This window comes from Natator depressus, chromosome 15, assembly GCF_965152275.1.
Source record: "Natator depressus isolate rNatDep1 chromosome 15, rNatDep2.hap1, whole genome shotgun sequence".
Classification (NCBI taxonomy): domain Eukaryota; kingdom Metazoa; phylum Chordata; order Testudines; family Cheloniidae; genus Natator; species Natator depressus.
In genome coordinates, this window is record NC_134248.1 from 19,918,257 (window position 1) to 19,933,312 (window position 15,056).

Sequence of the window (15,056 nt, forward strand, 5' to 3'; positions counted from 1 at the left end):
AATGAATACCTAATGAAGACAAAGCTATGGTATACTGTGTGTTCCAGTATTTACTGCACTAGTAATACAGTGTTTACTCAGAGTTCTCGTAATGTTTGCCAATTAAGAGCTCATCAGCAAATTGCTAAGTAATCTGTTGCCTCTGAGATGAGGCAAGTCCACAGAAACATTTTCAAAACATTCTATAATACATTTTTATGATATAAAGAATCCCTGTGTCTGTTTATATAAAACGTGAAACATACTGAATTCCAAACATTCACAAATGTAGTCAAGCATCAATGGTACCTCACTTCAGTGAAATCAAACTTCCGTGAAGAAGGAAGAGTTGATTGAGCCTACGTTTTTATAGAAAATAGGTAAATTGTATCAAGTTCAAAAATTACATTGCATGGATTGTGGTGACAGCATGGAATGAAAAGAAAACTTCTGTGGTTCTGATATTCCCAAAATAAGGGGATATATTTCTTAGACTTTATTAATTTTTCATCACTCTTTCATAAAAGTCCTCTCTAACATGGCTATAGTTGCTGTTTGCTTACTTAGTGCAACCCCTATTTTTAATTTTTTCCCTCTTTTTTTGTAAAAAGTTGAACTTTAATATACTTTTGCTCAAGGTTTTGTCTTTGTTCCAAATGAAAAGACAGATAAAAATTATATTAATGTGGTTCTTTATGCTTTTATTTCAAAGAATTTGCAAAAGTTTACCATTTTATCGGCACATAACCTAGTTTGTTGGCTAATGCGTTTTGGAATTTTAAAAATAAACACTACAAAAAAAATTACGTTTTCTTCCAGAGTACTTTAATCAATACTGTAAGTGATGCTAAAAGCACATTACGCTAAAAATTATACCCTTTTCAATGGAGCAAGTAAAATATGACAATTCTAATTCTTTACCACCTTTGTCAGTTGAAATTAACCCACTAATTTTAAAATAGCTGGGTAGATTTTAACTCAAAGACAATGGAAAAATGCAGTTAAAACCTTACGAATGGCTATGAAAGTTTACAGCAATAAAGGCAATATTAAATATACACACATACCAGTTCTACATCAGGAGGTACGCTCAGTCCCAAGGGAGCAATGAAAGGTTCTTCATTTTCTTCAACATTTTCTGCCTGAGCTGCTTCTACAGTAAATGACAAAGTGAAATGCTACAGTACAGAACTAGTCAAAAAAATGAGACATATAAAATATGTATTAAAATTTTAAATAAGGAATACTGATAGGATCTGTGGTTCAAGGAATCAGAATTCTCTAACTGCTGGGCCAGGACAAGTGCTGAAAGTATTTGCACTACTCACCATGAAGGGTTTCTAAAGGCACTGGACCTTAAGAATCAAGTTATACTAATTACTATCTTGCTTTTCTCTGCAATATGGAACTTACTTATATTCAGCACTGGACCAGTGCTTGATTTGTAGGATATTGTACCAATGGCTTATTAAAGGTCCAATATCCGACAAATCATCAACCCCTGACCCAGTAGTGAACAAACAAGTCTGATATTGCAGACAACTTCCATTATATCTTGAACTACTTTATGTCATGTCTATTTTTTTAAATAAGCTTTTCTCTTCCAAAATTAAGGGGCAATTTTTCAATGCAGTGGATAGAGATGTTCCTTTCTGCAACTAGGCAAGTTGTAGAGCTCCTACGTTCCCAATGCCACTAACATTTATTCATATGTGCAAATTACTCACATGAGTAGTCTCACTAACTTCAGTAAGGCTCAGTGTGGGCACAGGTGTCCACCCATATGCAATGCATTGCAGGATCAGGACAAGCATGAATGTGAAAAAAAGTGTTTGTTTTTTGTTTGTTTGTATTACACACAAAGGCGAGTTTCTATTGCTTTCCATTATGTGGAACAATATAAGTAGATGTGACTAAAAACGTTTGCCCTCTACTAAATAATTTACTTTATTAAAATGTAGTTACTGTTTGCACAGAAAATTTGTATTTTAACTAGTAGTTATTTTAGTAGGCTCCACTTTACTAGTTTAGACTTAAACAGCTTCAACACATGACTGAATCCTCTCTCACCTTGACAAACTAGAGAATGCAAACAGTGAGAAAGACTGAATGAGAAAATGGACAACATACACAGCATTCTATTTTTGTACTTCCAAGCAGTTCAACCAGCACAGTGAGGTTCAATATTTTATTATTGGTGTTTAGCTTCAGTGACCTATGAAAAATTATGTGCAATACTGCTAATATGAAGAGAAACAAAGCAGATATATATAAAAAAGCAACAGTTCTCCTCTACTAGGGTATGTTAATGCTACACAGTTTCAGACATTAGAGAAAGATGCATGGAGACATGCTGATCTGATTTCAAACAGTTGAAGGCCACACTGGTAACGTTTCCCTCTAGCGGAACATACTTTAAGTGGAAGATTCAAGAAAAGATATTTAATCTCTTACAATTCAGAGAGGGATGAGAATTGTAATGGTCTCTTTCCCCTCCGCTCCTTTCATTTCATATCGAGTTTTGGAATAAAACTGTAGATATTTAATAGATTTACATTATACAAACTTTATTTTGCACAAATATAAAAAAGGAAGCAACAATACAGGAAATATTTATTTTTACTGTATATTTAATAAATGTTTTGTCCATTTGATTATTTTATGTATAATACCATTTTTGAAAATTAACTTCCTTTAAGAAATAAAAGTACAAAGAAGAGCATGACTGCAACATTGCAATGCTATTCTATTTAGTAACCTTTAGAACTGAAGCAAGTGTTGCTCCTCCATACTATCCTGCAGCACATGGCAATCCGTCATTTACTGTACTAGATGTACATCAAAAAAATCCAGAAAGTAAACTGTTGAGGTATTTCATTCTGAATAAAATAACCCTCTGATATAAACTTTAATCCAAATAAAAATAGATTACTTTATGGTGGAAATAACAAATAAAGTAGGGGCGGGGGAAAAGCCAGAATAGGGAAGTATAAAACTTCTGTGAAAATAAGAACCCTCCTTCAGAGGAGGCCCCCAAAGTCCACTTTGTTCAGGCCTCTTGGGAAGACATGTTTGATGGGATGCAGATATGATGGCTTTGACAACTACTTTATTATTTGTGTGGAAAGTCAGCAGGATCGGGGTCTAAGTCTGTTACAGGTTCGTGACCTATAAACTATTTGCTTTATTTGGCATCCATAGTTCAGAACGGGCAATTACCAAAAAACCCAAAATAAATTACAGTTTAAAAAAAAAAAAAGAGTGGAAAAGTATAGGGGATTTTAGGTCAAATGTTCCACATAAGAAAAACAAGATCCTGAAAGTGGAAGCAAAGTTATACTAAATAAGTTTAGGCTACATCTTGACACTAGCAGAGTTGTAAATTTGTAATTGTGATTAACTGGCTTTTTAAAGTAATGAGCATGTTATGTACTTTTCCAAAAGAGAACTAGATTGCTTTCTTTAAAGCGATTGCTAAAGTTCACATTATCAGGTTACACTGGTGTATATAGTCCAAATCCAATAACTAATTTCTGCTCCACACTGACTTGTAAATATGGCATGTTTACAATTCACAGGTCAACATTAAGGGAAATCTTAACTGCACCATTCTGTTGAAAATTCACAGCATGGTAAAATACAGCAAATTACAGAAGATAGATCTTTTCATCTGCTGTAACAACTGTCAGCCCTTTTCCAAGTATAATCAAGCCTTACTAGAAAATCTACTTTGCTACCTCCGTCTGTTTCTACAAAAGCATTTCGTGCAAGGTACATTTAAACAAGTGATTTCACTGTCAGAATTCCATTTTAATGAACTGCCTTAAGAACATCCATTTCCCTTCAGTGGTACTGACTCTGAAAGTGCAGTACAAGATCTGATGCAATGTACTCTAGCATTATAAAATTTTAAAGGTATTTCAACTTAAGAAGAATTCTGGCAGGGGAGGAAGGGAAGTGTTATGTTTTCTTTTTGACAGAAATCATACCACTAGTAAAGAGGGCTTTTTAAAGACTTTAAAAAAAAAAAAAAAAAAAACTTGAACACTGAGTAAGAGAATGTAATAGCTCTCTGATGTTTTTTTCCATTAGAAGAAATACCAGTTTAAGAGTAAGTCAGATCAACAGCTTTAACCAGGCACAGCTTTTCTACCAAGATAGAGATTTCTGTTTGTTCCTTACACTAAAACGTCCTAATCAATTATTGTCATGATGAACTGAAAGTATTCCGAAAAAAAAGTTCAGTTCTGAACAAGCTCAATTATACACTAAATGAAATTAGAGTAATTTGTCTACACTCAACTACAAAGACAAAAGTGTACACCATGAGGAAAAAGTGGATTTTAAGCCTTTATCTATATTAAACATCAATTTACTGGTATTATGGAGAGAAAAGGAGAATCAAGCATGCTAGAAATAATATTTAGGAAAGCTGGAGTGGAGCCTAAGTGTTTTTTAAAATAATGAAGTAAAACATTTTCCAATGACACAGAGTCAACATGATCAATGCTAAACCACAGTTCCTCGGTTAAAGCTGGGCTCCCTTGAGATACCTGAAAACTATCTATAGTAATTGAAAGTAAAATAAAATTCAAAGTGGCGTGATATTAAAATACTAGGAGTTATTCAGAATGTGCACTGAGGTTGTATTTGGATGTGCTGCTTTAAAAGTAAAGGATTGGGATTCAGAGAAGGGCTACAAGAATGATTCAGTGATCATATGAAGTAACAATGAAAAGATAGGTAAATAAATCCCATAGAAAAAAAGATAAAAGGAGGCAGGATAGAAGGGTACACAATAATGAACTGAACAGAGAAAGCAGATGAGGAGCTTCTGTGTTAACTTTGTCTCATAATACAAAACAAGGGGACATTCAATAAAATTAAAAGGTAGCAAATTCAAAACTGCTAAAAGGAAACACTTTCTCCAAACAATGTGACTGTGGAACTGATTGTCACCACAAGAACTTAGTAAGATTAAAAGAAGCACTGGATATTTTATGACTCTACACATTCTTGTTATCCATAACAGTTTAATATACTTTCCCGTATTATCTTAAATCACTATGGGGCTTCAGCAAATCTCTATTATACATCAGGATCAGATCTAATGTAGTGTGATTATGTCCCACCTGCTGACTGCAGGGTTCTTGCACCTCCCTCTAGAGCAGGGAACGGCAACCTTTGGCACGCAGCCCGCCAGGCCAGTGGGAGCTGTGATCGGCCGAACCTGCGGACATGGCAGGTAAACAAACTGGCCCGGCCCGCCAGGGGGCTTACCCTGGTGGGCCGCATGTCAAAGGTTGCCAATCCTTGCTCTAGAGCAAGGATTCCCTAACTGCAGTACATGTACTATGGTAATGAACTTCAAGTTCCATCCATTCACTTTAAGGCGATATGTGAACCAATAAAGTTTGAGAGCTGCTGCTTTAAAGCATATGACACTGGCCATTGTCAGAGACGGAATACTGGACTAGATGGACCTCATTTCTGAATCAGCATGGCAATTCCTATGGATATTGCACCCCTTTAGTAAAAACAAACAAAGTTTTCATTCTAGCCCAACAACAGCAATGCTACAGCTATGACTGAAATAGCATTTCCATTCAAAACCTCTATTTTGAGGCACTTGCAACCCTAGAATTCATTAGTATTCTTCATGCTACACAGAGGCAACTGAAGCAGAACTGTCAATCAGGGCAGTGTCAGCAGAAACACCCCTTCATCTTCCCAACAGATGGCTAATTCCAAAACTCCAATGATTACTTAACACAAGAACATTCCAGACTAAAGACTAATTCCAACATTGGTGTGTTAAAATTGAATTTGCAGGAATGTGAATGTTAATGCAGGTCTATTTAACCTCAAAAAATATCTCAGAATGTGTGAGAGTAGCAAATAGTCCTTATGTGAGGAAAAGAACTTTTACTTTCTTGGGCTTAAGCCCATATGCCAACAACTAAATGAAAATATTGTAGCTAGCAATGCAGCTAGCTACAGAGAGACACAGAAGGAAACTGGCTAGTGAACTGATAAAAAAAACCTTCAGAATTTAATATTATAAGCGGAGCTGGCAGCAAGACCTATTGAGATTGTCTGACATTTCCCATTATAAGACCTTGTTTTCAGTTATTTATAACTTTGCAAAATTAACCATTTGGGCTGAAATTTTTGATACAGGCTCAGGCTGTTTGTTTTTTTTAATTCAGGCAAAATGGTTCAGCCATTTCTGGGAATAAGGCTAGGGAAAAACACATTGTTTTACCCATGTTAAAAACTTCTGGCCACCTTTTCTTTTGAATGTTCTGGCGCCCTCACACTTTTGAGAAGGGACTTGAAATTAGATTCCAGGCCTGTTGATGACCTATGTAGATACATCTCCAGAGCAGGTCCACCCTATGCAGTGAATGAAACAGGGGTACTGTGGAAAAGACAGCATGTGAACATGTAATTAAAGACTAATATAATGCACCTGCAGAAAGCGGCCAAATTAATTTGCACCAGTAGCCGTTTTATGACAAGTTGGCCGGCTTGTCATGGGGTGCAGGCTACAAGTCAAGTTAGTAAAACTCGACAGCTGCTAACATAATCACTCTGTGCAGCCACTGTTATTTTGTAATATTGTATTTTGTCACTTGAGCTGAGTGAACTTTGCAGTGGAGACATAGCCAGAGATAGATCTCATAATGCCGCTCAGAAGTGAACCGATAATCACGTGGCTTCTTTACAGATTTAATCAAATTGCTGAGGCCTTTTCAGACCATAAAATGACCACTAAACTTGAAGAATATGTCCTAATTCCCAAGGAGAGTCTAACCTTTTGCCTTTTTTCCCCAAGAGACATTCAGATCTACTTAACAGAATAGGAAGTGTTCCTCCCTGCATCTACAGAGAAAGAGAGAAAGAAAAGACAACAGCTGAAGATTTCAGATACACTGAACATCAGGAAGGAAGTCGCAGGCTAAGCCAGGAATTTTCATTTTTCTGAACACTGGCAAAAAGGATGAATATTTCCTCAGAGGAAATTAATTCCTTATCCACCTTCTGTGAAACTCTGATCTGCACACACCTTCAAAATTGTCTCTGTGCAGCACTTACATTCAATACAGCTACAATAGCTCAGCTAGTCTCTGTGCCAAGTTACATTGATCAGAAGGGCAACAACTTGGAAAATGAATGGAAATGATGGGCTCAAACTGATGTGATATCAGAGTACTGAAAAGCAAGTTACGCTTCAAAGAAGCATATCTTATTTCTACCTCAAAAGGTTCTACTTGATTCAAAAGGGGACACTTGGTTAACTTTGGTGGTCCTGCTGAGTAAAAGAAACCTGCAAGAGATAGCCTGCAGTGACTGACAGAACTTACATTGAGTACAACTGTGAATCTGTAAGAACTTCAAAATGACTGGTAATGTGACTTTGGTGGCATATAGATATTCAAAAATATTTTTTTTTAAAAAATCCAAATCCTTCTTGATGCTTCCATTACAGATTTTCCTGGTAGTCAAGATAACATCTTTTTCAGTGATTAAAATGACCTTATACTTTGTCCGACTCTCTCAAAAACTGCGCAGCCTACTTGAGAAAGACGGAGTTCTAATAAAGTATTGGATCTTGCACTGAACAATCTTTGCCACTAAGAGTTTGAATATCTAGAAAGGTCTTGAGTTTTCTTGGCCAGTGAGGTACCAGCGGTATCATCTCAGTTGCTTCATCATGGTTTCTCTCCAGAATGAGTAGACACACAAAGCTGGAATTTCCGTTTGGCTAATTTTGGTTTCCATGTATTTTCCTTCCAATGAACTTCTTCGTTTCTGAACTCTCTTCTGACATAATTCTACCAGGGGTTTTTCCCACAGAACCACTGGCTGGCTAAATACCATTGAGGTTCCATTTCCCTTGCACCATGGTGGACCAGCTCAGTCAGCACGTTATATTTCCCTCAGATGTGTACAGGCACTGGGGGACAACAGATGTTTTTCTTCCCATTTAACTGTCAGCCTCGCCCTTCTACTGTACTGGGAATGTTTTATTAAAGTTACTGGAATGAGAAAGCAGGATTATATCATCATGAGTAAGAAACGTTCCCTGGCAAATGGAAAGGGTCCTAATAGTTGTGAACAAAAACTTTCAAACATGAATAAGTTGTTAATTGCAGTGCTGAAACGTTCTGAATCTACACAAATCTCTGATTTAAGGCCTAAATCCTAGCCTCAGTGCACAATCAGCCAAGCTGTGCATCTTTCTGGCTCTGTTCCACCCAACTTGTGGCTGTCTTGTTGTTGACTGCGTTGAGAAACCTTACAAAATAGGACTCTTCTGTGCCAGTATTTTTCTCCTCCACAGTTGTCTATCTTGGTGACATGTTAAGATTCTGCATTTTCTGAATATCTGCTTCTCCATATGCTTTGTAATGGTTCTCACTGAAAAGTTACTTACCTTAAACTTAGCCTCAAAACTGCTAATGGTGTCAGCTATCTGCATTCCACGTGTGCATCCTGTGACTGATGTCATAAGCCTTTGCAGAAAATTTTACTTAGTCTACATCTACCTGCTAGGGTAATCTTATGTGAGTGAACCTTTGTGTCTGAACTGCTCTATCACATCAGGACATGAAGTCTATTTCAAGTGTATGGCAACTTAACATCATTGGCATCTGCAGATGATGTTTCAAAGTACTGAAACTTTCTTCAGCCTGTTCTTTCAAAAAGAAAACCCAAGTTTGAAAGGATTACAATACCTTCAGACAGAGAAGCAATAGCTGTACCCAGTTTAGGTAGCTGGAAAGTCTGCCTTTGGGGACTATAAACGCTTCCTGGGTCTGCCTGCTGATGGGTTCACTACCCCCCCTGCAGCCCTAATAAGCTTTCCAATACAGAATTGACAGCATATCAAATATTCTTCTCTCAAATTGGTTGGGTAATATATGCTTTTGCCTTTTATTTAGAGTTTTTTTTTTGGGATCACGAATAGATCAAAGCAGCAAGTGTTTGTTTAGCATAATCTTATTTTTCAGGTTGCAACATGATCAGTTGCACGGATACCTCTTTTACCTAGAATCCCACTCATTATTTGAGCATGTGTAACAGATCTCCATAGATTCTCAGATAATGACCTTAAGTAGTTGCTGTTCACCTCACTAGGCTGTGCACAGTTCCTCCATGTGAGGCAGAGGATGCAGATGAACCTCAAAACTTGCTCTTGATCACCTTGGATTTTTCAAGAGACTTAGGCATACATGTTTTCATCAAGTCACAGTATCACTACAAAGTGCTCACACTGAGAAAAAGTAAAGGTGCCTTTGGAAAAGAGCCTTACTTGAAGCTACTTTTTACATATACACAAATTTTGATGCTATTTCCTTAGATAGCTGATAGCCCACTTGTCTCATAGTGATTAAAAACTAGTGCTAAATAGGCAGAAGAGTGAGAGAAAGCTCTTGCAGCCTCTGCCTTGAAAAACAGAAGAAAAATTTATATTAGAAAATAAGGGACGGGCAGGCCCTTCAGTGACACTGCCCTGGATTGAGAGTTCAGCCCCAGTCAAGTGTAAGAACATACACAACCTTCTACAGGGATCTGCAAAAAGGATTTAATAGGGGAAACTTTTAAAAACATTACAGACCAAAGTATAAACAGACAAATGACAGGAAATTTACAGATCAAGAGCTCTTTCTTTAGCCCTGATTAATTCTATCATCCCTTTCTATTGCCTGGGTCTCAGAACACCAGACTCTCTCACACGCTGCAATAAGAAATCATTTTTCAAATTGCTAAGTAATGTAGTTACATTCATAGATGCCCCAACAGATGATGGTAAAAATCAGAAGTGTTGAGACACTCAATACAGCAATATTTTTAAAGCACACAGTGGATTTTGTTATAAGTGCAAAGTATTTTTATTGAAAATGAAATAAAAGACTACAACTCTGAATTTTATGGTGTATGCCTGTTACAGGCTCCTGTAATGGCACTTTAAAGAAAAACAACTTAAAAAAAATTTAGGCTGACAAATTTTAAAAAACATTAATAGACTACAAATTATACATCTTAATTTTTCAAAATTCTTCTAGTACAATTGTAGGAGGGTTTTTCAGCTGCCCTATTTATGTTTCTAGGGGTCTTTTCAGTTAGTCAGTTTCCTCCTACTGATTATAAAGAAACTGCATAGAAAACTAAAATAAGATTTTTTTCTAATTTCTTGAATTCTAGTTCTTAGCTGTAACAATCATGTACAAACTTTTCAGAAAAATATGATTTTCAAACTGAATGTAGCCCTTCAACATCATTTTATGTTTAGTTTACATAGCCATTTTGCATTTAATTCAGTTGACGTGTTTTCAAAACAGTGAAACATTCTTCCAGCTTTCATATGAAACTCTTGCCAATTAAGGGGGTCATTGAGGGCTCAATGACATTCCAACATGACACAACTATCTTCCCTAAACTACCATCATAACATGAGAAAATGAATGCCAAACGATGACAACTATAGCCCACATTATTACAGTAATTGAGAGACCCATTGTGCATTCCTGAATTTTGTGAATAAGAACACAATTAAAAAAACAAAGATAATGTATCACCAAATTTATTGTTTCCTTATCTTGACAATTATGGCTTTAATTATATTTTGCAGTAAATTGGGAAAAGTAATATTTTGAAAAAAATAATCTTTTTAAGATGAGAACTCACTGAAGCATCTCCTATAAGAGCTTTGCTGAGACGTCACCAACTTTTAAAAAAAGCCCTCAAATTATGACATGTACATTGTAGTGACGTATGGATTCACAACTTGCAACTGTAAAAGTAGTAAGGGTAGGTGAAGGTGCTTTTACTTTTCCCTACCAATCCCCAATGTTTATTCTGATTCCTCACCTCTTTCTCTGGAGGCCTGCTGCTCCTCCTCCTCCGTGGGTTCTGAAGGATCATAATAATCACTGCCATAACTGAATCCCACGGCATTATAGGTACCATCTTCTGCTAAAGCTTCACTCAGTCTCTTATATTCTTCCTCTTGAAGAAAAATGAAAATTCTAATTACTACTATGGAATATAATTAAGCTACACTATTTCTAAAAAAAAAAAATAAATAAAAAACCCAACACCCCCCAGAACTATACCATTGTTTTCAACCTAACTTTTAGATAAAAATTGTGTTCTTCACACTTTAGGCATAGTAACTTTTGCCAGCAAGTTTGTGAAAACCAAAGATAGCAGAATGCATGTGCCTTTTGTTGACCATTTCCTCCTGCTGAGATAAAGATTTTAGTGGTTACACAGTCTAATATAATTAAGGAAAATGCAAGAACGTTCAGTTATACAATACTGTTAAAGAAGAACAGTTAAAAGGATGGTGGGGGGTGTTTTGTTTTTTCAAATCCCAGTCTGCCCTCAAAATCTGGGCAATTTCTGTGTGGATCTATATATAAACTATCCTGAGGTCCTCTCAGACAGGCAAAGACTCCTGTTTTTCGAATCCACTGGGTACTGTCAAGATAATATCAGAAAGAATGAGTATAAAATGAGTGGGAGTAAATTTAATGTTTTAATTATTTAAATTTAATTAAATGTGTTCTAACTCAGGAAAGTTTCCTTGAGCAATACCTTGCCTCGCCTCCTCCTCAAGCAAGTCCGTATGCAAGGCTAAATACCTCTCTTCATCACAGAGAGCATCTATTCTAGCCTCCTCTTCAGACAATTGATAATCTCTGTTCCATGTGGAATATTCAGCATCATATTCAGAGAGGTCATGGAGGTGACCACGTCCATCATACCTGCAAGATGAAAGAGCTGGTCAATGCAGAAAACTTAGGGTTTGGGTTTGTGTGACTACTTAAAAATACTTACCCATTAAAATGAAAAAAAACACTAATATGTTAAAACATGCCTCATTTTAGAAGTTACATTTAATTTTGCTACTCACTTCACACCAACTATCAAAATGAAATATTTTAATAGTCTAAATTCCTCTCTAACAGAATAATAAAGAGTACAATTAAAGGCAAAAGTATCCTTTAATAGTTTAAATGGGATCCATTTCCTTAATAGTTCTTACCGTATATGGTTCAACCAACCATTCAATGTCACTTGCAAAATACTTTTTCTGGAAAGTCAAATAGCTTACATTCACACAAACCCGAATACATAAATACCTATCCGTAAGAACCAAACGGTCGAAATTTTCTCGCTTCTTTCTGCTAGTCCCGAACTCTCAGGAGAGATCTTCACCAAAGAAACTTGCGTCCATTGGAGGTAAAATCATGGCTAGGCTCGACCCCTAGCCATTTGGCTGAGGAAATAAGTTCTGGGTTATGTGATAGAGAGACAAACATACATAGGAACAGTAACATATACATGCAATTTAAGGAGGTTCACCATAAAAATGGCACCAATAACCAACGATGTGATTTCATCTCCTAAGCAGAAATGGTTTTGTGTGCAGAAAAAGTGCCGCATTAAGATAACGTTTGACATATTTCTCCTTTATGTGTCAATATTAAAAACCAATAGATAATAAAGAGATAGTAAACTTCACTCCGCCGGTTAGTCCTCACACACACAATTCTTGACTGAGCCATCTTGCTAAATCAAAAACAAAGAAAGTACATATAACTAATAGAAAATGTTATTGAGATATGTTGGTCTTGTTAATCAAAAGTGTTTATCCACAAGCAAATTTCTGCCCCAGTCTTCCCACAGTAATAGGCTTTCTTCAACTGGGGGAAAAGATTTCATGCTGTTGGGGATAAAAATCTGAATTTCCAAAGGAGCTGATAAGGTTAGTGCATAATGTTTCATCTGATTCTAACTTTTGTTCATAAATGCAAACCTCCTTAACTTACAAATGTAGATTGTTATTGGTTTTAAATGTTATGTATACATACATGCACATACTTAGAGTTTGCTCCCAACAATTGCTGCAGCTGTTCTATCTCAGGCCATTACTGTATGACACCACAACGACCTTAATTTACTCCACAGAACTGGCTAATGAAATGTCTCATCACAAAAATAAACTACCACTAGATGACAGGCCCCATCACTAAGTTTAAACTTCCATATCAACAATAACGTACAACTATACACTAATTAATTTCTGATCTGTTTTCCAATTTAGGTGTTTGATTTCAATTAGTGAAATCATAAATGGGAAAGACCTGTTAACTACTCCAAACAAGGCATCTGTGAATCTTTTTCTGCCCAGTCCAGTCTCACATAATGGGGTTCCCACCACCTCACTTCAATGAATATTTATTCCAATCAAGTAGATATGGTTGCAAACCTAGGACCTGGAAATCACATGTAACCACTGAAAGAGGCCTAATGAAGTGGGAATTGAGGGAGCAAATGCCTACAGTATGTGATGTGATCCTTTTCAAACCAAAGCCCTTCAGGTTTTCCCATTTGAGTCTTCTGGTCCAACCACAACTGCTTAAAGCACTGTGCTTTTCAAGCCCCCACAAAATACTCCCAACCTGATTCTCCATTCCCCCCCGCCACAAGAGCCACTGAAAAGCAGTTTTTCAACTAATATATTCCTCCATCTGATCCTGAGTTGCTGAATCTACTGCAGAGACCAAAGGAAAAAAATCAAATAGCCAGATCCTGTTAATCCCTCAGACTGTGAGCTGCTACCAATCACAAAAACAACCAAAAAAGCAACTCCTAATTGAGGTTAGAAGCCTGAAACTCCTGGGAAGGAAAGCTAAGTGGCCTAACTGCCACAACTCATGGCATGACAAGGGAGCAATCAGGCCAGGAACTACTTTTTAGGGGATCCCATCGGCACTTTATGGTCTAAATTAAATGGAGGAATTCAACTCAGCCTAATTTCCCTCTCTGTGCAAATAACCTCCCCCCCCCCCGTCTTGCTTATGGACCCCACAATTTAAGTTTCTAATTTAGCATTCCCTTATAGCAAGAGCCCCCCTTCTTTTGAGGTGAGAAGCTGCTTGGGGTTTGATTTGAAAAGGAGCAGATTATCCCCACCCCTCCCCACATACACCCACCCTGACAGGGGGAGGGGACCCCAATAAATACCATCTGCCAGAGGAAGGGGAGAGACTCCTAATCCTGCCAGAGAGGGAAACCCCAATACTCCCTGCCAGAGGAAAGGGTTCCCCAACATCGCCACGGGGACACCCAAACCCAATGCCAGGGAGAAGGGCCTCCCTTAACGCTGCCAGAGACGAAGCACTCCCCCACTCCTCCTGCCAGAGGGAGGCCCCCACACACCCCGCAGCACTGGGAGAGGAGCAGAAAGAGGCTATCACAGGAGATCTCGCAGCAAAGGCTGGGGGTTGGGTTGCACCGACCTATCGATCATGATCTTGGGGTCTCCCATCCAGGGGATGAGGTGCCGGCCCTGCTCCTGGTACTGGGCCTTCTCGTCGTCCCGGAACAGCTTGCAGGCATAGCCGAACACCAGCAGCTCCACGCGGCTGCCCCCACCGCCTCCTCCGGGGGGTCCCGGGGCCGCGCCCCCGCCGGACAACAACATCAGCGGCGGCGGCCCTGCCTCCTCCACAGTCCGGCGCGGCCCGCCAGCGCCTCCGAACATCACGGGAGGGTGCGAGGGGAAGGCCAGGAGCGCGCTAACAGCGAACGAAGCGAGTCAGCCCAGCCACTAAACCCCGCACCCCCACAACGCCGCGGTCGCCATCGCCCGAGACAAAATGGTGGCCGTTCCGCTTCCGGTCACAGGCGGGGTAAACAAACGTCTGGCTTCCGGTAAGCAGCAGATTCGTCATAACGCACCAAGCGGTGGATTAATCTCGCTGCGCGCCCTGGGGCCGAGTGGGAGGAGATACAGCCAGGCAACGGGCCCGGGGTGGGGAACGACTGGAGCCAGGCAGGGTAGCTGCGACACGAGAGTGGCGAAACTGTCCACGGGAGCTGCGGGGCTGGGCCGCGGGAGAGTCGAACGAAGGGCGGGCAGCTGGAGAGAGGGGTAGGCAGGGCCGCGGGTGCGGGGAGGGGCGCAGGCGGGGCTTGGGGGAGGGCATCAGAGGGAGCGATGGGTGGGGGCAGTGGTGGGGGGGGCAGATGGGGGCTCTGGAAGGGGGCATCAGAAG

General features: G+C 38.9%; 1 protein-coding gene across 9 annotated transcripts in view; it reads right to left on the minus strand.

Annotated features, from left to right (window-relative positions):
* Positions 1-14,684, minus strand: part of SFSWAP (splicing factor SWAP) — a 253,473-nt gene extending 238,789 nt beyond the window's left edge. For 7 of the 9 annotated variants that reach the window (XM_074972596.1, XM_074972598.1, XM_074972594.1 and 4 more), the window contains exons 1-4: positions 14,298-14,684; positions 11,587-11,756; positions 10,858-10,995; positions 1,047-1,132 (exon numbers count right to left, since the gene is read on the minus strand). In XM_074972596.1, coding sequence (XP_074828697.1) covers positions 1,047-1,132; positions 10,858-10,995; positions 11,587-11,756; positions 14,298-14,542 — 639 coding nt within the window. In that variant the 5' untranslated portion in view covers positions 14,543-14,684. Of the gene's footprint in view, positions 1-1,046; positions 1,133-10,857; positions 10,996-11,586; positions 11,757-12,134; positions 13,417-14,297 lie in introns of those variants that run through there. The other 2 variants (XM_074972599.1, XM_074972600.1) reach the window with 2 other exon arrangements.
* Positions 14,685-15,056: the final 372 nt, after the last annotated feature.